Source organism: Hemicordylus capensis, chromosome 13, assembly GCF_027244095.1.
Source record: "Hemicordylus capensis ecotype Gifberg chromosome 13, rHemCap1.1.pri, whole genome shotgun sequence".
In the NCBI taxonomy this organism is placed as follows: domain Eukaryota; kingdom Metazoa; phylum Chordata; class Lepidosauria; order Squamata; family Cordylidae; genus Hemicordylus; species Hemicordylus capensis.
The window spans coordinates 17,137,120-17,159,295 of record NC_069669.1 but is presented as its reverse complement, the minus strand read 5'-3'; the positions used below and the strand labels follow the sequence as shown (position 1 = coordinate 17,159,295).

Here is a 22,176-nt window from a genome sequence, read left to right as displayed (position 1 = left end):
AGTAGGACCCTTGTCCTATCCCACTCATGGTCATACGGACGAGCCAAGTTCCTAGTTTGTTTGTTTGTTTATTTATTTGATTTATATACCGCCGTTCCAAAAATGGCTCAGGGCAGCTTCCACCAAAATAAAAAACAATCTAAAATCAATTAACAATTAAAATAAAAACTAAATCAATTAAACAAAATCATTTAAACATTCAAATTATTAACATTAAAATCATTTTTAAACCCACATTAAGATTTTAAAACCATAGTCTAATTAAAAGCCTGGGTGAATAAAGGTGTCTTCAGGGCCTTTTAAAAAGTTCCCAGAGATGGGGAGGCTCTTATTTCAACAGGGGACGCATACCTGTTCCAGCCAAATCTGTTTACTTGTCGCATTTATATCCCGCCCTATATGAAATTTCAGGGAGGTTTACAATCGAATCAAACCAAAACCAAAATATCATATCAACAGATTAAAATTACCATAAATAAAACATTGAAACTTTAAAACCTCATAAACCAAAAGCCTGACAAGAGAAGTGTGTTTTCAAGATGGTAAAGTCATCTTGTGCTTGGTTCCCATCTGCTCTGTCAGTACTTGTAAAAGACCCACTTATTACAAGGGGCTCCGTACATTTCTAGCACTCTCTGCTCACAAGTCTACTGACCCTGGGACGCCCTACTGCTCAGGCAAGTGGACAGCATGGAGCAATGGAGAGCTAGTCTTGTGGCAGAGAGTATGAGTTGTCCCCTTCTGCTAAGCAGGGTCCACCCTGGTTTGCAAATCAATGGGTGACTACATGTGAGCACTGCTTGCTGTAAGATGTTCCCCTTACAGGATGGGGATGTGGTTCAGTGGGAGAGCATTTGCTTACATGCAGAAGGTCCCTGGTTCAATCCCTGGCAGCATCTCCAGGATTTTCATACATGGCTCTATGCCTCGAGGTATCTGAGCAGCAGATTCAAGGCATTTTAATTTGAGGGATTCAATGGACCATTCGCATAGCCATCAGCACCTCCATCAACACCATCGGAGAAAGCAGAAGTCTGGGAGTTTTCCCCCCAAAAGCTACTGGAAATAGAGGATTTTTTTACCCCATATAACTCGGGCTAAGCCAGAATTCACAGCCTCCCGGCGGGGGGTGGAGCCCTATCTGTAAAACCTCCAGGTAGGGCTGGGAGAGACTCCAGATTGGTACCTTGGACAGCTACTGCCAGGTAACAACCAAGCTAGATGGACCAATTGCCGCCTAACTCAGTATAAGTTAATTAATAGCAGCAGCCAACTGTCCATAGCTCTCCTTAGAATTCACTGGGGGAAATTATTGAGCATCAGTTGTCCTAGAGCACACTTCAGATGAGCTTGGGAGTAAGCCAGAAGTGCAAATGAAGCCTTCCCTATACCTGGCCAGTGATCATCAAATTCAGCTCCTGTCCTCAACGAATCCTTTACCTAGGGCGGGAACTGTAGTTCTGGATTCTGGTTTTGCAGTTCTGGATTCAGAATACAGGAGAACCTTAGTATTTACTGGGGTTCCATTCTCCGCTACTACCGTGGATACAGAAACCGTGAATACTGGGTTATTGGTGAAATGGGACTGCAGGGGTTAGGTTTGAGGAGAGGAAAATTGGCTGGAAATCGCCATATATATATTTTTAGCCGTTTTTCTTTTAAAAATGGGGCTAAAGGGCCCTAGAAATGTGTGTGGGGGAGATGGCCTAGTGTGCCCCACAGGCCCCCAGCAGCCCAGAAATGCCCCCCAGGAGTTGAAAATTGGTCAAAAATTGCCATTATTTTGCTTTTTTAAGAATGGGGCTAAAAGGCCCTAGAAATGCGGGGGGGGGGCTAGTGTGCTGCACAGGCCCCCAGCAGTCCAGAAATGCCTCCCAGGAGTTGAAAACTGGCTGCAAATCACCAGTTAATAATTATGTGGATTACAGATGGGCCGAAGATGAGTTGGGGAGATAAGGATCGGAGGTGAGATGAGGAAGATAATTCCTTCTCTTCCTCATCCCCATAGAGAATGGGGACAATTCTGCTGCTGCTACCGAGGCCCATCAACTGAAGGTAAAGTGTGCCGTCGATTCCGACTCCTGGCGCCCACAGAGCCCTGTGGTTGTCTTTGGTAGAATACAGGAGGGGTTGGCCATTGCCTCCTCCCTCGCAGTATGAGATGATGCCTTCAGCATCTTCCTATATTGCTGCTGCCCAATATAGTACCAGCAGGGATTTGAACCAGCCACCTTCTGCTTGTTAGTCAAGCATTTCCCCGCTGCGCAGCTTAAGGTGGCCCATCAACTGCCAGCAGCCAATCCCAGCTCCTCAAGTTCCCATCAAGAACCATGTTTCATACCATGATTCATACATTTGTTTTCATTTTGTACAGAACTGTTGTAAGTGTCTTGGGCAATGATGATTTTTTGTTCAGCACGTCAATGGGAAAGCAGGCTATAAATCTTAGAAATCAGCCAGCCAATGACATATCTATTAAAAAATAAACTCTACGTATGTATAATGTATAAGGCCAGTTCCTAGCATTCAGTCAGACTCTCCCATTATTCAGTTACACTCTAACATGGCCAAGAAACCGAGACTAGGGTGACAACATGGACAGACTGCATGGGTCATAACATGGGCACAATGCAGGGGTTCTCAGCTGTGTGGCTGGGAAGTTATGGGAGCTGAAGACCCACAACATTTGGGGACTCAAGGCTGCGAACCCCTTGCATCAGGCAATCTTGATCCTCAACTGGTAGGTAGGGTCACTAAGGGTTACCAGTTCAGGAAGCCTTTGAGGTAGGGTTGCCATTTCCAAGCTTCCCAAATCCGGGCGGCCTAATCTGCATGTTATGCAAATTGTTTGGCAACTAATTTGCATTTTATTTATTTGACAGATTTGTATACTTTCCCCACCTTCTCTGCCCTCCCATGTGATCGGATCCAGAGTAAAATCCAGGCAACCCGGGCAGCGCATCTGAAATCCGTGTAAATCCGGGTGGAATTTAGCGGCTGGGTGGAGGAGCCAGAATCTGGGGGTGACCCTACATTCCGGGGGACATGGCAGCCCTACTTTGAGGGCTCCCCTAATTTCTCCCATACACACGAGTAGTTGCCATTCTCTATTGGCGGCGGGGGGAATGTACTCATGGACTCTATTGCAGAAAACCTGCTCTCCCAGCGGACACTGACTGAGATCTCGCATCAGGTTGAACCGTGTCCCAAGAACCTTTGCAATATTCAAATATTGCAAAGCCCAGCCCCATAATCTCTGCCCAGCCCCATAATCTCCTAACAGCTGCCATTTGGGTAGGGAGCAGCAAAGAACCCCAAGCCCAAAAGGAAGCAGAGGAAGGGAAGGGGCTGCTCAGTTTGCCTTCTGCGGCTAGTGCAGGCAGCCAGTGGCAGCCCCATCGACTCTCAGTGTGGCTGGAGCTAAATCCGCTGCGCCAAGTGAAGGCAACCTTTCTCGCTGTTCTTTGCCCAGCACCCGGTGGGGTGGGGGCTCATTTAAGGGAAACGGATCCCTCTTGAGCCCTTACACCAGCTTGAGAAGCATGTGTGCAGCAGTGGGGAGTAGAGCTTTTCCCAGTCCTCTCATCCCAGAACTCTCAAGGGAGGGCTCCGTTTTTTCTTAAAGGGCCCTCGCAGAACTGTGCGGAGGTCAGCATTGTGGGGAAATGGGTCTCACATTGAAGGGTTTTTTGTTTCCTTCTTTGTTTTGCCAAAGGGCCCCCCCCCCCGACCCCAGCCCTGCTTGAAAAAACAGTGACCACTGAGTTAGTGCACTTAATCCATCATTTCCTTTCTGGTGATGGCAAGGGTGTTTTGTTTTTGTTTTTCCCCCGGTGGGTGGGATGGGGTTAAGAATGGTATTTTTTTTTTTAAAGGAACTTGCAGATGAGTTACCCCTGCTAACTGAGCAAAGAGACACCTTTTAAAGTGGAGATTCTTTTCTATTTAGCAGGGGGAGAGCAACTGGCCCTATCCGACCCCAGCACCGCATCCCTCCAGTGGCTGCTGCTGGTGTCTACCTTCTGTTTCTATTTAGATTGTGAGCCCTTTGTGGACAGAGAACCATTTTATATTATTTTCCTCTGTTTCGGGGGGGGGGATTGCTTTGAGAACTTTTGGTTGAAAAGTGGTATATAATTATTCACCGTAGTAACAAAGAGCAGGTGAAGAAGAACTGGCCAAGCCTGGCGTGAGAACATTCCTGGGTTGTTGCAACGGTGACCATCTGCTCCCAGCCACAGCCCTTACCTCTCTTCTCCGTGGTGATGACAGTGGCTTCCAGAGGTTCTCCCCAACCTTGCCGGGTCTTGGCGGAGGCTCGGAAGATGTACGCTGACTCCGGGAGGAGATCTGTAGCCACAAACTGTCGGACTGTAGAGCCAACTTCCACTGTGGTGAACTTGTTGGGACTGCTGGTTGCCAAGCGGTACGCAATTTGATAGCCTGAATGCATGACAACAACAAAAACCCAAAACAAACAGAAGAACACAGGGGTTGGGTTTGTTTTCGCACTCTTTTAGTGGGGGAAAAGTGCCAAGACTATTACTGCATCCTAATTACTTATTTATTTCAAGGCAAAACAATGTAATTTGCTTCTTTTCGTGTTCACCAGCTGAGCTCTATAACATCTTCCCATCCCCCCAAGTCCGATGCAGTACATTATCTGGGAAATTACTGACTTGGTGATGAATGGGAAAGGCCTTCTGAGCGATAATCCACCATGAAATGTGTTTCACATTTCATTCTTTAAAGAATGAGATACGAGAACAGTTTCATCTTTCTGGAGCATATTGATGTGCTGTGAAAATGCTACAGATACCAAACAAACGTTCACACCGCTGATTTGGACAAGGCGAGGCTGGGCAAGGGAAGACTCCAGCCCCCCTCACCTCTCACAAGCAAGAGGGAAGGGGTGGGGGGCTCTAGGGCAGAGCAGGGCCTGAGAATTCCTTCTGGCAACAGATCCCATTTTTAAAACAAACAAACTTAGGACCTAGAGAAGACCCCACAGCTAAGACATGCCACCCCGTTCCATTAAAGGGCCTTCTTCTGACACCCCATCACTTCCTCGTGGTTTTTTTTTTTTTTTTTTATTAGGGACAAGCAGAAATCTTCTCCTGTGAAACTTCACTTTTTCCCTAGAAACTGATTGAGCTTCCCTTGAACATTCTCAAATGTATCTCCATAGAGCTCTTGAACTGGGTTCAAATGTCACTTTTGAAATTTCAGTGTGCACCCAAATTTTTAGGGAAGTTCCTTGCCCACTGCTGCCTGCCCTCTTCTGAACTGACTCCTAGCCCCTGCCACACCAGAAAAAAACCCTCTATTTTAAAGTACACCATGCACCATCCTTAAACGATTTTATATAAAGATAATGATGTCACCCTGACCTTAGGGAACAACACATTCCTGGTGTGGAACTATCTATTGGAGCCACTTCTAGCAGCACATGTAAGAACAGCTCTGGCGACTCAGACCAAAAGATCCATCTGGTGAATTATCCTCTATCGAGGACCAGCCAGATGCTTCTGGGAAGCTTGCAAGCAGGACATGGAAGCGACAATCCTGCCTCGTGATTGCCCCAGCATCTGGTATTCATTGTGTCTCTGAACATGAAAGTGAAAGAGAATCCGAGTTGCTCATGTGAGGAAACAAAATGGGGCAGAATTCATTTCTAGAGGATGGCCTAACAAAAGATGTGTGTGTGTGTGTGTGTGTGTGTGTGTGTGTGTGTGTCCCTCACCTCGATTCAAGATTCTAACACCCAGGGGATGAAGAAATCTACAAAGGATACATGAGGTCACAGGGAGTACCAAACCACCTATCGTTGATACCAGGAGCCTCTGCTTTCTTAAGAGCTACACACATATTCTGAATAAATAAAGGTTCTAGGTCCTTCAGGAAACCTAGAACCCAGGAAACCTAGAAACCTGCATGCTGTTGCAAATGAAATGTGGACATTTACAGGCAGCTTCTGGTCATGTCTCCGTCACAGAGGACTTTTGGTAAGGCTTTCGGTGATGGCTGGTGCAGGAGGTCCTCAGCACCCATGCTTTCAGTCCCATAGTCATCAGAACAAAAGAACAGCCCTGCTGGATCAGGCTCAAACCCATCTAGTCTGGCATCTTGTTTCCCATAGTGCCCCACAAGATGCATCCGGGAAGTCCACAGGAAAGAGATGAAGACAGGCCCTCTCACCAATCTCCAGTCTGAGAGAGGATAAAGGTAGGCAGGTTATGGGGTGAAGAATAGCAGGTGAGGTGTGGGGAGATCTCCCCAAACTGGGGGAGTCGGAGAGAAAATGGCAAATGAAGTTCAATGTAAGCAAGTGTAAAGTGATGCACACTGAGGTAAAAAACCTCAACTTCATATATACGCTGATGGGATCTGAGATGTCGGTGACTGACCAGGAGAGAGATCTTGGGGTCATGGTGGACAGCTCATTGAAAGTGTCATCTCTGTGCGCAGCAGCTGTGAACATCTAATTCCATGCTAGGGATCATTAGGAAGGGGACTGAAAATAAAACTGCTAATATTATCATGCCCTTATACAGATCTATGGTGCAGCCACATCTGGAGCACTGCGTACAACTTTGGTCACTGTATCTTAAGAAGGATATTGTAGAACTGGAAAAGGTGCAGAAGAGGGCAACCAAGATGATCAGGGGCCTGGAGCACCTTCCTTATGAGGCTAGGTTATAGCATCTGGGGCTCTTTCCCTTGGAAAAGAAGCGACTAAGGGGAGCCATGATCAAAGTGTATAAAATTATGCACGGAGGAGAGGGTAGACAGAGAAATTTTTCTCCCTTTCTCACAACACTAGAACCAGAGGTCACTCCATGAAACTGAAGGTTGGGAAATTTAAGACCGACAAGAGGAAGTATTTTTTTCACACAGTGCATAATTTATGGAATTCCTTGCCATGGGATGTGGTGATGGCCACCAGCTTGGATGGCTTCAAATGGGGCTTAGACAGCTTCAAGGAGGACAGGTCTATCAATGGCTACTAGTCTGGTGGCTGAGGGCCATCTCCAGCCTCAGAAGCACGATGCCTCTCAATACCAGTTGCAGGGGAGCAACAGCAGAAGAGAGGGCATGCCCTCACCTCTTGCCTGGGGGGGCTTCTCAGAGGCATCTGGTGGACCACTGTGTGAAACAGGATGATGGACTAGATGGGCCTCCTTGGGCCTGATCCAGCAGGGCTGTTCTTATGAGAAGGCTGACCCCCTTCCCACCCTTCCCAATGGTTCTCTCTGGGCTCGCTACCAACTAGCAAGGCAATGCATCCAGCACGACATAATGGGCTATTGTCCCCGAGGAGGAAGCACCAACTGCTCTGGCTCATGCTCGCCAATCCATCCGCCTTGCTTTCTCCTGGAGCTTATTTGAAACTCGGTCCAGCTGCTAAGCTCCAAAATCAATTTCTATCAGAGATGGCAGGGACGGCTTTGCTGCAGCGAGGGCCGTTAAATGCTCCATCAAGTTACATGGTGGGGAGCTGTGAGGGCAGCGGCCAATTCAGCCCCAAACAGAAGCAGCTGAACGCGGTGGTGACAGACATCTGCCAGCCCTGTGACCATCCTTTGAACTCCAAAGAGCTCTGCAGAGAGAGGAGACCATTTTTCTGGACTTTAGACCCCCTGCTGCAGAGCTTGCATACACGTCCCATTTCAATTGCAACACGTTGAAAGGAAGGGAGAATAAGATCAGGGGGTGAAAAACAGCAGAAGGATCACGGGGACACCGAGGAGGATGCGCGTCCGGACGGCCATCCATCCCCTGCTAGGGGTGGCACTGACTGCCACAGATTTAAACCAGGGAGGAGGCAATCAATGTGGATTTGGTATGCTCTTTGCCGAGCCCATTTTGAGAGTGCTGCAAATTCTCATGCAAACTTTTGAATTTAATTGGGACACAGATGGTGCTAACTGTGCATCGTGGGGTTAGTGATGCTTTTACTGATAACCTGTCCTCTCCCTATATGTCATTGTCTATCCAGCCACTCTGGAGGAAACGGGATAATTTGCGGCAGCTGAAATGGGAAAGTGGATGCTTCACTTCTCTGCCTGCCCCTGGTCATTACAAGCCCCTCTCATATGCTTGGCTGCTTCTGGGGTGCCAGCAGAGAGGACCGTGTTTCGCCAATACTCAAATTACAGCAGACAAGATTTGAGCTCAGGGCCAGAGGTTGAGGCCATCTTGGAACTAGGACACATCCAGCTGCCGAGAGATTCGGAGGCCATATAGATGTATCCACACTTGGCTCCATAAAACCAAGCAACTGAGTGCAGAGCATTGCCAGAGCACCTGAACCACAAAGAGAAGCCAAGGATTGCCGGAAGATCAAACTGCAAACTGAGCGGCTGGTTTTGGAATTGAAACAGGGATTGTGCTGCCCATCTGTAGACAGGCATATAGGAAAAAAGGTTGGCGGGGGAAAAGAGCGACCAAATGATCAAAAGATCAGAAGTCACTTTCATAGAATCATAACATGGGAAAGGTCTCAAATGCCACACTTCTAAGCACGCTTTTCATCTGTTTTTAAAGTACTGATTTATACATAATTTTGGTTTAAATTATTGCTCCTTGCCCTGAGCCTTTAGGATGGCTCTGTTTAAAATTTTAAACAGATTCAAATATATCACAAGTATATAAGGACATGAACATCTCTGTTACTGCTTTGCCGTGCCCTGCTCTATTTAACTAACAAAACAAGCCTAAGTAATCTGCAATTTCAAAATTTGGGGAGAAATCCAGATGATAGAACAATTTTTACTTGTCAGACACTTTCCAGCTTGCATCCATTATTTGTAATTAAGAATACAAGCTCCTTGTCTTGGTAAGGCATTCGGGGATGACTCAGAAAGAGACTGCAAGGATCTATCCCATTCTGTTGGAATTTGCAATACGTTAGCAGAAACATTAGAAAAACATGGTACCAGCTGGGAGCTGTTAGGCATTCACATTAAAAAACAGCCCAATCTTCAGAGATCATTAACTACCCACAGCTTCTACGACAGCCAGAGAAAGAGAGAGAGAAATAGACAGACCCAATTTTGAATATATTTAGCGTTACCCTTTGTAAATTTTATGTAGCCTGCCCAGGTATGTATCTTACATCCTATACTGTGAAATCTAGGTCTGATTTAACAAATGCAGAAGCATTTCATTTAACTATTTTTAAAGACTAGGAAAAGAAAGCACATCAGGGGAGAGGCTGAAGGGATGTCTTTTGACCTTTTCCAGTTTCTGTACATGTGCAGAAAACAGAACCAAAAGAACAGCAAGAATAGCCAGGACATAAGGAGTGGAGGGGGGAGCAGAATGAGGGAGGGAGACCGCAGAGCAGCAAGCAAGAAGCCAAGGTAAGTATAACAGTTGGAGTTGAAATTAAAATAAGTACTCAGTCAAAACGCAAGAACGGAGCTGGAGGGAAAACATGAAGAGGAAACCCACCTCCATTTGTAGAGTCCTTAAAAAGTAAGTACACATGCTATCAAGAGCAAAGCAGTTTTGATGCACTTAATTCCTTGCTCTGTTCCCCTTCAACTATAATGTCAAGTCAAGCATGTAAGGGATCAATAAAAATCACATATTCAGCTATTAGCGCATTGAAACACTTGTCCTGTTAGTTGCTTATAAGTAACTACATGAAATAACTGAGTGTGAGATCTCTGTGCCCCATTTATACAGCTCTGAGAGTACAGGAGGAGACAAGTTTCGACAGTTGCCTGGTTATGTGGCTTCCCAGAGGCATCTGGTGGGCCACTGTGGGAAACAGGATGGAGACCCTGGGTGGAGACCCATCCAGCAGAGCTGTTCTTAGATCCTTATGTTATGTTCCTATTGGTCCCTCATCTTTCCTTTTAGATTGCAAGACCCTTTGGGACAGAAAAAGATTGGTCAGTCAATCTTTTACGTAAATGGCTTAGAGAACTTTTTTTTAAATTGAAAAGTGGTATATAAATTCTAATAAAATACTCATAATGATGGCAAAAGATCATGTCATCACAGAATATGTGGGATTGGAACGCTAGTAACAAAAAGGAGAAAAGACCAGGGAAAGTGCTGGGTGAAATAAAACACAAGAAATCAATAGAGGTAAATGGAAAGTGTTCAAAGAGAAATTAATGTATAACCTGGGGCTACAGAAGCAACGTAGCAATAAATGCAGTAGGCATTTTAAAGGCCATTAAGATATGAGCAGTAGAAACTCGGTATAAAGCATAACTCAAAAGACTGCTGAACATAGTAAAGAAAACCACAAAGCGGCCGGGGCGGGGGGGGGGGGCGACCGTGGGAGAATCTCAGAGCAGGGATGGAGACTGGGCATGAGGCTGTGCCAGGAAGGCTCTTTCAAGGAATAAGAAAACGCTAATTTGGAAGAAGATTATAGGCTGGTTCACACGATCGGCAGCAGGACAGGAGAAGCACCCACCTTTGGAGGAAAGCCGGACGATTCCTGGCCATGTGCTTGCAAACATTAAGGTAGGAGGCGGGGAGAGTGATTGTGTGTGAAGCGGCAGCTGCATAAGATGAACTTGCCCTGCTCAGCTTCTGTGCCCAGCTGTTTACCGAGGTAGGAGGAAAAGCCATCTTGCCCAGCTGCAGCCACACATGATCACTCCCCCCGCCTACTAACGGCCCTGAGCCATTTTTGGAAGGGCAGTATAGAAATTGACTAACTAACTACTATCTTAGTTGGCCAGTCAGTCTTTATTACGGTCAGTGACCAACAACAAAACATACATACATCACTGACTAGGCAAGCATACAGCGTACCCTAGATGCTTAAAAAAATTTTTTTAGTGACTTTACTTTACATAAAGTAAAAGGTAAAGTTGCACCGTCGAGTCGGTGTCGACTCCTGGCGCCCACAGAGCCCTGTGGTTCTCTTTCGTAGAATACAGGAGGGGTTGACCATTGCCTCCTCCCACGCAGTTTGAGACGATGCCTTTCAGCATCTTCCTACATCGCTGCTGCCTGATATAGGGGTTTCCCATAGTCTGGGAAACACACCTGCGGGGATTCGAACCAGCAACCTCTTGTTTGCTAGGCAAGTCATTTCCCTGCTGTGCCATTAGGTGGCTCTCTTTTGTAGGTGACATAGGAATCTCTAAAAGAAACTTAACCTAAAAATCATCCAGGTGTCCTGGGAATTGCAGTAATAATGGTAAAATCAAATCAAATCTCAAATCCTGGTAGGAACAGCAGTGCAAAAGAACATGAGCTATGCTTTCAGTCTCACCAGTGCCACAAGGGCATTGCCGCCATGAACCAGGGATACGCATAAATCGACCTTCCAGTCACGCCAAAGGAAGGGTATTGAAGCGAGCCCTAGAAAATGCCCAGGGATATCTGGAGTATGTCAGAGATGAAAGATTGGGCACTGATGCAGTTTCAGAGGATTCCCCCTTAACGTTAGTAAGCACACGGCTGGAAATTGGGAGCACACCCGGCTCTCCTCCCCAGGGCGGGCGCTTCTCCTACCCTAGTCATGTGAACAAGCCTAAAGATTAAATCCTGTGCTGTCTCCAAACAGAAAAAGTATTAGTTTGGAGGACCAAGAAATACACAAGAACGTAGATACTGTCCATTCCTCCTGAACTGTATGGCACTCAGCCAGAGATGAAGCTCTTCTGATGGTGTGATATTCATAAGCAAAGCTTTTTAAAAAAATACATATATATATGTATCCTGCTCTTCCTCCAAGGAGTCCAGAGTGATATACATGGTTATGTTTATCATCACAACGACCCTGTGAGGTAGGTTCGGCTGAAAAATACATGACTGGCCCAGAGTCACCCAGTGAACTTCATGGTTGAATAAGGATTTGAACTCGGATCTTCCAGGTCCTAGGTCCAACACTCACCACCACCCCACTCCGCAATGGTGGTCTAACTTGACAGTTGCAATGAATGAACACCCTTTCTGATTGGCTGAGGACACTGATCAGGTGATGTAATAATATACCATAAAACTCCGAGCAATGAGAGGACATACCATGGGGACAATTTGATTCAAGAGGAATAGGGAGCATCCAAAGATGGGCTACAAGATTGGAATCATTAAAAGGAGAGAGAGAGAGAGAGAGAGAGAGAGAGAGAGAGCAAGCGCACATAAGAATTGCCTGCCGGAGTATAATAAAATTCCATCTAACACAACATCCTAATTCCAACTATGGCCAGTCAGAAGTCCACAAAGGCAACCAGTTCTTCTGTAGCTTGTCCTCAACATCCAATGCCAAGGGTATCCTGCCTCTGTACATGGATGTCCATTAAATTTATCATGGTGAATAGCTATGAATGGAGCCATCATCCCTGAATTTATCAAAACCTTTAAAAAGACATCCAAGCAAGAGGCCATCACCACATCTTGCAGGCACATGTGCAACACATTTATTACAGATTACAAGAACACACACGTCTGTACATCTGTCCTACACTTACTGCCACTCAGTTTTCCCTGGCAGATCCCACAGTTCTAATATGATAAGGGCCTTCTCATATGCTCTAATATGACCAGGCCTTCTCTGTGGCTGCCCCGAGGCTCTGGAATTCGCTCCCTGTTGAAATAAGAACATATCCTTCTCGGCTTGGTTTTAGGAAGGCTCTCAAGACGTACCCGTTTCCCCAGGCTTTTAACAGAAATTTAAAATTTTTAGGATGTTTCATCTACTGAGGTTGTTTTAACTTCTTGTGAATTTTAACGTTTGCTATGTTTTATACTGCCTAGAGATATCTATATCAGGCGGTATAGAAATGTGATAAAAGAAACAAATAAATAAATAAGGGTGGGGTCAGTGTGTGTGTGTGTGTGTGTGTGTGTGTGTGTGTGTGTGTGTGTGTGTAGAGTGTCTCAATCCACTCTGACCAGAATGTCCAGAAATGCAAACACTTCTGTCATGCCCTTCACCCATGATCAGGCCGATGAAAAGGCCTCGTTCATGCCCACTGTTGGTTCCCCTACAACTCAGGTTCTAACCCCTTTCAGATTACTGAGGGCTGCTTTTTGCCTTAGAAGCTGTGCTTCACAAATGCAGCAAAGGTGGCTTCAAATGATGTTGGTCAAAAGCCAGGGAGCTGGCCCTGCTTTACAGCCAAATAAAAGGCAACCGTTTTAATGGGTCCGTTAAATGTTGGGTCACTCTATGGCAACCACTTGTTCCCCAAAGCAAACTGGCTTCGTTTGGTGAATGCTAATGCGGTTTTCATGCTCACTGTCATAATATGGAGCTCCTCACAATTGACAGCATCGGCCACAAGCTGCAGTACAGGTGAAACTTGAAAAATTAGAATATCGTGCAAAAGTTCATTAATTTCAGTAATGCAAATTAAAAGGTGAAACTGATATATGAGATAGACGCATTACATGCAAAGCGAGATAAGTCAAGCCTTAATTTGTTATAATTGTGATGATCATGGCATACAGCTCATGAGAACCCCAAATCCACAATCCCAGAAAATTAGAATATTGTGAAAAGGTTCAACAGTCTAGGCTCCAGGTGTCCCACTCCAATCAGCTAATCAATCCATAACACCTGCAAAGGGTTCCTGAGCCTTTAAATGGTCTCTCAGTCTGGTTCATTAGGAATCACAATCATGGGAAAGACTGCTGACTTGACAGTTGTGCAGAAAACCATCATTGACACCCTCCATAAGGAGGGAAAGCCTCAAAAGGTAATTGCAAAAGAAGTTGGATGTTCCCAAAGTGCTGTATCAAAGCACATTAATAGAAAGTTATGTGGAAGGGATAAGTGTGGAAGAAAAAGGTGCACAAGCAGCAGGGATGACCGCAGCCTGGAGGGGGTTGTCAGGAAAAGGCCATTCAAAAGTGTTGGGGACTTTCACAAGGAGTGGACTGAGGCTGGAGTTAGTGCATCAAGACCCACCACACACAGACGGATCCTGGACATGGGCTTCAAATGTCGTATTCCTCTTGTCAAGCCGCTCCTGAACAACAAACGATGTCAGAAGCGTCTTACCTGGGCTCAAGAAAAAAAGAACTGGTCTGTTGCTCAGTGGTCCAAAGTCCTCTTTTCTGATGAGAGCAACTTTTGCATCTCATTTGGAAACCAAGGACCCAGAGTCTGGAGGAAGAATGGAGAGGCACACAATGCAAGATGCTTGAAGTCCAGTGTGAAGTTTCCACAGCCTGTGTTGATTTGGGGAGCCATGTCATCTGCTGGTGTTGGTCCACTGTGCTTCATTAAGTCCAGGGTCAACGCAGCTGTCTATCAGGAGATTTTGGAGCACTTCATGCTTCCTTCCGCAGACGAGCTGTATGGGGATGCTGACTTCATTTTCCAGCAGGACTTGGCACCTGCCCACACTGCCAAAAGTACCAAAACCTGGTTCAATGACCATGGGATTACTGTGCTTGATTGGCCAGCAAACTCGCCTGACCTGAACCCCATAGAGAATCTATGGGGCATTGCCAAGAGAAGGATGAGAGACATGAGACCAAACAATGCAGAAGAGCTGAAGGCCGCTATTGAAGCATCCTGGTCTTCCATAACACCTCAGCAGTGCCACAGGCTGATAGCATCCATGCCATGCCGCACTGAGGCTGTAATTGCTGCAAAGGGGGCCCAAACCAAGTACTGAATACATATGCATGCTTATACTTTTCAGAGGTCCAGTATTGTTCTATTTACAATCCTTGTTTTATTGGTTTCATGTAATATTCTAATTTTCTGGGATTGTGGATTTGGGGTTTTCATGAGCTGTACGCCATGATCATCACAATTATAACAAATTAAGGCTTGACTTATCTCGCTTTGCACGTAATGCGTCTATCTCATATATCAGTTTCACCTTTTAATTTGCATTACTGAAATTAATGAACTTTTGCACGATATTCTAATTTTTCGAGTTCCACCAGTACATCTGCACGCACGCACACACACACACACACCCCTATTAATTTGTTGCAGAACCTTGTGGGTGTGGGGGAAGCCTGAATCATAAATATTGAGCGATTAAAGTGACTCCAGTGCCGTTTGTTGATTTTCGCCACTTAGCATTTCAAAGGCTTACGGTGTGCGTGAAGGCAACACAAGATCAAAGCACCAATTTGCTGACTTGGGCGGCATCCAACTCCAAACCTAATTCTTGATGCAGGTTCTGAGACATCGTTAATGCAATACGTTGTGATGCTAGGAACATCGGGAGCTGCCTTATACTGAGTCAGACCATTCGCCACCCAGCTCAGTATTGTCTACACAGACTGGCAGCAGCTTCTCCAAGGTTACTGGCAGGAGTCACTCTCAGCCCTATCTGGAGATGCCAGGGAGAGAACTCTTCCCAGACAGTGGGTTCTCTAATTTTGTTAATCTCTGAGCAGAATGGGTTTTGTTCTGGGCAGCAGTATCAAGGCACTGTGTGTGCACATGCATTCAGAGTGGGGCTCCCTGATTCAGTCTGAGCAGGATCTAAAAGTAACTGAGAAGACATCAGATAACTTGTGAGCGTGTGCAAGTGCGCATGCCTTGAAGGGGACAGTGTTCCCAGAGCAACTCCATCCCCTAAGGGGAATATCTCACAGAGCTCACCCATGTAGTCGCCCATAGAGATGTGCACAAAACCAGATCCGTGCACTCATGGGAGGGCAGCGGGGCTCCTTAAAGGGCAGGGGAGGCTCTGCCTACTTGCCAGGCCCCACCCTGCCACTTTCCCCCCACTGGCGCTCTCGCAAAAAGTGGGTGCATGGGGCTGCAGCGTGCCTCCTTGCAGCCCCGGTCAGCGTCATGACACAAATGAAAAGAGGCAGTGTCTCCCCTGCCCGTTAAAGAATGCCCTGCACAACCGGCTTGAACACTGGTTGACGGAACCAGTTTGCTGCTCCTAGAATGGAGCGCCGAACAGTTCTGTGCACATCCCCAGTCTCCCATTCAGATGCAACCAGGGTGGACTCTGCTTAGCAAAGGGGACGATTCATGCTTGCTTCCACAAGACCAGCTCCCCTCCCATGCTAGACACACACCAAAGAAAGAAAAGAAAGAAAGAAAGGAAGGAAGGAAGGAAGGAAGGAAGGAAGGAAGGAAGGAAGGAAGGAAGGAGAAAAGAGAGAGGGGGAAAAGAGAGGAAAAAAGAGGAACATTGAGCTATGGAGTGAGATGGTTCAAAAAAGCTCTCTGTTACAGAGGTGAGGAACAAGTGGTAAAGGGGACCATTTGATTTAAAATTTTTAAGGAGCAGAGCTTTGGAATATGCTGAGATGGCAAAGCTTACAGCACTTATAAGGGATGGAAATTTGGAATCTTTCAAGGAAGATTGGGACCCATTTTTACTTTACTTAAAGAACTATTTTTCTAATACAGACTTTTCAGCAGGGTTTGAAATATAGTAATAACAGCAGGTTGGGTTGGGTAAAATCGAGTAGTAACGTGGAATATCTATGTTTTGAATTATTATAGCAATGGTTTATACATATAGTTAACATGAACCACGCAGATAGGTAAGCGGGAAGTCCAATATTTACTTAATTAAATAAATGAATGTAATTTGAATGTAAAGCTATTGTAAAAGCCAATAAAAATTTAAAATGCTATTTATTTATTTATTTATTTATTTTAAGGAGCAGAGCAAGGAGGTGTGAGCTGAAATGCAGAATGGGATATCGAGCAAGAGCCCAGGTGTTGTTCACTGCCAAATGTGTGGATACTGGGAGTGTAGCTCCATTTTCCTCTTACCCATGGCCTGAGTGTGTGAGAGGAGAGGAGAGAAACCCTCTGAGGAACACTCTTTCCTTACCTGCTCGATGGCTCATATTCTGCAAAGCTGTTTCCCTGCCCCCCGCTGACAAGGTTTCATTTAACAGCAGCAGAAGCCTCAAGACTAAAACCCCCCACAGGTGTGCTTGTTCCTCCGTCCCCACTTCGCTGGAGACTCTAGCCATAGATTTCTGCATCTCATGCTCCACTGGGCAGAAGGAATTCTTACTGCGAACACTGCAACGCTGTGAAAAACAGGTTCAGGGCTCACAGCAGTGGACTCTCTCACTGTACTGCTCCTCCTTGGAGGGAAAATCTGCCACTCGGCTGAAACCCCATCCAGACCTGCACAGCAACGCTGGCTCCAGAGAAGCATGTGGCTACTTTCCAGACAGATTGCTCCAAGCAGATGGAATTTCCCCTTAAACATGACCCCCACGTTTCAGATACCGAGGTTCATTTGGGAATCAGTACCCAGGGCTCAGCATTCCTGATCAAGAAAACAAGGAACGCCAGGTCCAGAGACGCACAGGAGCATTCCGCCTATGGAAGCCAACAGGACCAAGTTTGAGACACAATCTTGCTTTTGTCATATATGCAAGAGATTCTGGAGCAGCTGCTCAGATTCTATCCGTCGAGAATATAGGAATGTATAGGAACATCGGAAGCTGCCATATACTGAGTCAGACCCTTGGTCCATCTAGCTCAGTACTGTCTACCCAGACTGGCAGCAGCTTCTCCAAGATGGCAGTCAGGAATCTCTCTCAGCCCTCTCTTGGAGATGCTGCCAGGGAGGGAACATGGAACCTAGATGTTCTTCCCAGAGCGGCTCCGCCCCTAAGAAGGGGAAGATCTTACAGTGCTGACACATCATGTCTCCCATTCATATGCAACTAGGGTAGACCCTGCTTAGCTAACAAGACCAGCTCTCCTCTCCTAAATGAGAAGCCAGCAGGAGACTTCTGGGGCCAGTGCCCTCCGTCCTGCCTAGGACTCATTTTTGGCTTACCAAGAATAATGCCGTTGGGCTCTTCTGGGGGCTGCCACACGATACGCACAGAGGCCAGCCTCACCTCGGGAAACACCAGCCTCACAGGAGGGCCTGGAGCTAAAGAGACCAAGAGAGAAAGCAGAATGGCTATCAGAGGCTGAATTGTTAAAAATAAAACCCAAAATCGTACTCCTAGTTTCTCTTTATATAGCAATCTACCCGCGACTTAAAAAACCAATACCATGAATACGATTTTGTAGTTCAAGGCACTGCATTTCCTACAAAGAACCTATTACTAAACATTGACCTGGCTGGAGAACATGAAACATGGAACTGTGGCTAGCAAGACAGGCAGAGTTTCTTGCCCGTAACTGTAGTTCTCCGAGTGGCCCTCTGTGCATCCGCATAACCCACCCTACCTCCCCGCTGCAACCTGGGGTGCTGATACCTTGCACTTCGGTCAGGGGCACAGCTAGGTGAGGGGGGACCCGTGTTCACCCCTCTCTCCAGCAGCCCCTCGGTGTGAGAGAGATAATGAAGAAGATAAGGGAGGTGTGGAGCTGGAGGGCCCTCAGGAGCCTGGGATCCCCATGAGCTCAACGTTAGCTACACCCATGACTTCAGGATGTGGCCGTCACTCAGACTGAGGGAAAGAGGTAGCCTGTGTCAGCTTGTGGGAACCTTTTCCCTGCTCTTTTTTCCTTATTTGGTCAAGCTCTAAAAAGGTCCGAAGCTTGGCTCTGCACAGGCAAAAAACCCAAGTGTGATGCCCAGAGACCACGAAGAAGAATGCCAGCTTTGAAAAGTTCTATGTTTCTTGTAAGGCTCTTGGTAATGTGCGTTGAAGGCAAAATATATTTACTGCTCTCCCAGTAAATATTCACTCTGTGACCACTGTGACTGCTTTTTAAAAAAAGAACTAAAGATCTTTTTAAATTTACTCAGGCTTTTGCTTCCTAGGGGCTCCAGGTTTCTCAGCTTTCGTGGGTTTGTTTCTATTGCATTGTTCCTTGGTGTTTTATGGTTTTAATGTTTGATTGATTTTAACGTTTTAAAGGTAACTTTTATGGAATTTTATTGTATTTTAACTTTTGTAAACTGCCTTTTGTAAACTGACCACCTTAAGTGGCGCAGAGGGGAAATGCTTGACTAACAAGCAGAAGGTTGCCGGTTCGAATCCCCAGCAGTCAAATTGGAAAATGCGGAAAGGCATCACCTCCTACTGCATGGGAGGAGGCAATGGTCAACCCCTCCTGTATTCTACCAAAGACAACCACAGGGCTCTGTGGGCGCCAGGAGAAGAATTCGACTTGACAGCACACTTTACCTTAACCTTTAAACTACTTTGAGATGCATTATGAAAGGCGGTATAAAAAGCGAACAATAAAATAAATGAATGAATGAATGAATAAATAAATAAATAAATTGAACTTGAAATAATAAAATAGTACTTTGGTCCAACAATGCTGGTGGGGTAAGGCAGGATGGGAGGTTTTTGAAGGCTCTAGAAGAGCCTAGAGAATTCTGTGTGACATAAAAGCTTGCAGTCTTTCTTGCAATATTGTGGCTACAGATTTGAGAGATTTTACTGCACTGATAAATAGATTTACAATGGTGTTTTGACAAACAAGGACTGACTTCCACGGGATCATAAAGGAGCACATCTGGGGATCGTGGAGTACCAGATTTTTAAAAGAAATGTCAGGACTCTGGTTCTTATGTCCAAGTCTTATATCATGTACTAGGGCGGTTTTAAATTACCTTGCGAAGAAGGGGTTGGTTTCAGAGTCCTTCCATGCTGCTGAAGCCAAATAATATTCTCCAACCACAGCAATAGTTCCCAATTGGAATTGCTTCCTAATTTTACATATGCATTCTGAGCACCTCTGTCTGGCGCTGAGCACCAAAGGATGCTCAGGTGCACCTCACCACAGATGGCAGGAGTCAGCCAAATTCCCTATATTAAGGTCACTGGGGGAGGGAATGATCATGTGCAGATCCAGAGGCACAGATGTTCCCCCGTAGGATGAAATACCACCCCTAAGCTCACCTACGAAGCTTGCAATCACTGATCAGGGAGGAGTCCAGCTGGTTTCAGGAGCTAAGGAACCCAAAGATCTGTGTTTCCCTCTCCCATGAGTCGTCAGGGCCACATGTCAGAGTGTCCTCTGTGCCTAGAGTTGCCACGCCCCCGAAATTCCGGGTTTCACCCGGGTTTTAAGCATCTCACTCAGATTGCTTCGCCCACCCAGATTCGCCCGGATTTCAGCTTTCATTAATAATAATAATATTTTTAAAAGTAAAAAGCTAAGCTCTTGCCCTTGCAGAAGCGGAGTTACGGAGCAAAACGTGCAGTCACTATTCTGCTAAAAAATGATTTTCAAGCCAATTTACATAATATGCAAATTAGGCACCCGGATTTGGAAAGCCAGAATATGGCAACCCTACAGTATGTGTGCCTGACTTCTGGCTAGTGACTTATAGGTTGGATTCACACGTAACACGACAACTGCTGGTTCCCAGATCACACGCGGGAGCCCGACTTCCATTGCTGGGAAAGCTCTGTTGAGACTGGGAGTGTCGTCCGAAGTCAGCAGTGGGGGCACATTCTACCCTACCTGTAGTTCTGAGCCTGACTTCTGTCCCACACTTCAAATCAAGGTTACAGATATTGGGTACTGCAGGTTCAGATAACATGTCCAATGCCAGCACAGCTCATGAGAGGAGAGCTGGTCTTGTTGTCGCAAGCATGAATGGTCCCCTCTGCTAAGCAGGGCGTACCCTGGTTTGTATTTGAATGGGAAACTACACGTGTAAGATATTCGACTCGGGGGATGGGGCCGCTCTGGGAAGAGCAGAAGGTTCCAAGTTCCCTCCCTGGCGGCATTTCCAAGACTGGGCTGAGAGAGACTCCTGCCTGTAACCTTGCAGTAGCTGCTGCCAGTCTGGGTAGAGCAGGGCTGCTCAACTTCATCCCTCCTGCAGATGTTGGCCAACAACTCCCATAATCCTTAGCTACTGGCCATTGTGGCTGGGGATTATGGGAGTTGTAGTCCAAAAAGAGCTGGGGGCACCTAAGTTGAGCAGGTCTGGTGTCCTGAACTAGACGGACCCCAAGGGTCTGACTCGGTATAAGGCAGCATCCTAGGTTCTTGACACTGGAAGTCAGGCTTTCCCATGTGCTCCGGAAACAGACAGTCCAACTTACTTGTTGTGTGTGATCCACAGCCCCTAGGCTCTCTGGCCCAGGTCTGAGAGACGACCCACAGCCACTCGGCAGCAGCATGGCTGATGAGGGCTTTGAACCCAGGTCTAAAGAACTATGCACATTCTACTTGTCCTCTTTCCCAGCACTCATCTCTGCTCTTTACCTCATACCTATTGCTTATGCCTTCATCCCTGGGAGAGACGCTTGCCCTCTGGTGTGCAAAGACCTGGCCCTAGATGAGGTCGAGCGGAAGGCTGTGCTTCACTGCTTTTCTCTGTTCAGCTTCTGAATGCCATTTTTTTTAAAATGACATTTGTAGCACTTTTCATGGCTCCGATGCACAATCCGCATGCATGATTTGTCCCTGCCATAGAAGGCGTTTACAATTGCCCACTTGGATCCATAAATCAATATTTATTCATGGCATAAATCAGCAAATAAAAAGAAGTTTGTTGTTGTTCCCACTAGCCTTAATAGAAGCCTTTTAATTTTAAAAGCAACTGAAATCCTCAGCACTAGGCTGCCTGACCCTAAACTTGGCCCTGCTTTGAGCAGGGCTGCACAACCTTAGAGCTCCCAGCCACTGCTGGACTACAACTCCCATCATCCCTAGACACAGTGGCCAAGGCAAGAAGCAAGGATGATGCGAGTTGCAGCCCAACAAGACCCCCGAGGGCCGAAGTTGTGCAGTGCTGATTTAGGGCCACGGATCATCTCAACATCTGCATGGTTAATGAACACACTCGCCTTCAGCTGGCCCCAGGAGGGGACCCATCTTTTTCTGCCGTCAAAGTCTAAACAGGAATTCTCAGGCTTATGGAAAGTGTCGGAGAGAAGTATAAAATAATGTCTGTGTGCTCATTTCTCAAAAGGTCATTTGAGTCTTCATGGCTGGCACAGGCACACCCCTGGGAGAGGAAACGCCACGTCTTCCTCACGTTCCATCGCAGCAAGGTTTGTTTATCACAGCCCATTATCCAGCTGACTTTTTTTTTTTTTTGGTATCGCTATGATTGGATTTCTGTAGGAGTTCATAATTGGGCTGTAAAAATTTGCTCCAGGCTGGAACTGGCTATAAAATATAAGGTTTTCGAGCAAAACGGTCTTTTTGTCAATTACTGGAGGGAAGTGCGGGAGGCACTGATTTTGGGAGCAGATTCTCAGCAAGAAGTTAATGGGACTGTGCCTGTGTACATTAGGGGAGGATCAGGCTCTTTAAAGATTAAAGAGGTTCTCCAGCTGAGAGGCTGTGAATCTGTTCTC

The 22,176-nt window shown here is 46.3% G+C and overlaps 1 protein-coding gene across 9 annotated transcripts in view; it reads right to left on the bottom strand.

The window, feature by feature from the left end:
• The window catches only part of SDK1 (sidekick cell adhesion molecule 1), a 733,784-nt gene that overhangs the window by 116,867 nt on the left and 594,741 nt on the right, over positions 1 to 22,176 (bottom strand). For all 9 annotated transcript variants that reach the window (XM_053276314.1, XM_053276315.1, XM_053276313.1 and 6 more), the window contains 2 exons: positions 17,724 to 17,822; positions 4,249 to 4,443 (listed from right to left, as the gene is read on the bottom strand). In XM_053276314.1, the coding sequence (XP_053132289.1) occupies positions 4,249 to 4,443; positions 17,724 to 17,822 (294 nt within the window). The remainder of the gene's footprint in view (positions 1 to 4,248; positions 4,444 to 17,723; positions 17,823 to 22,176) is intronic.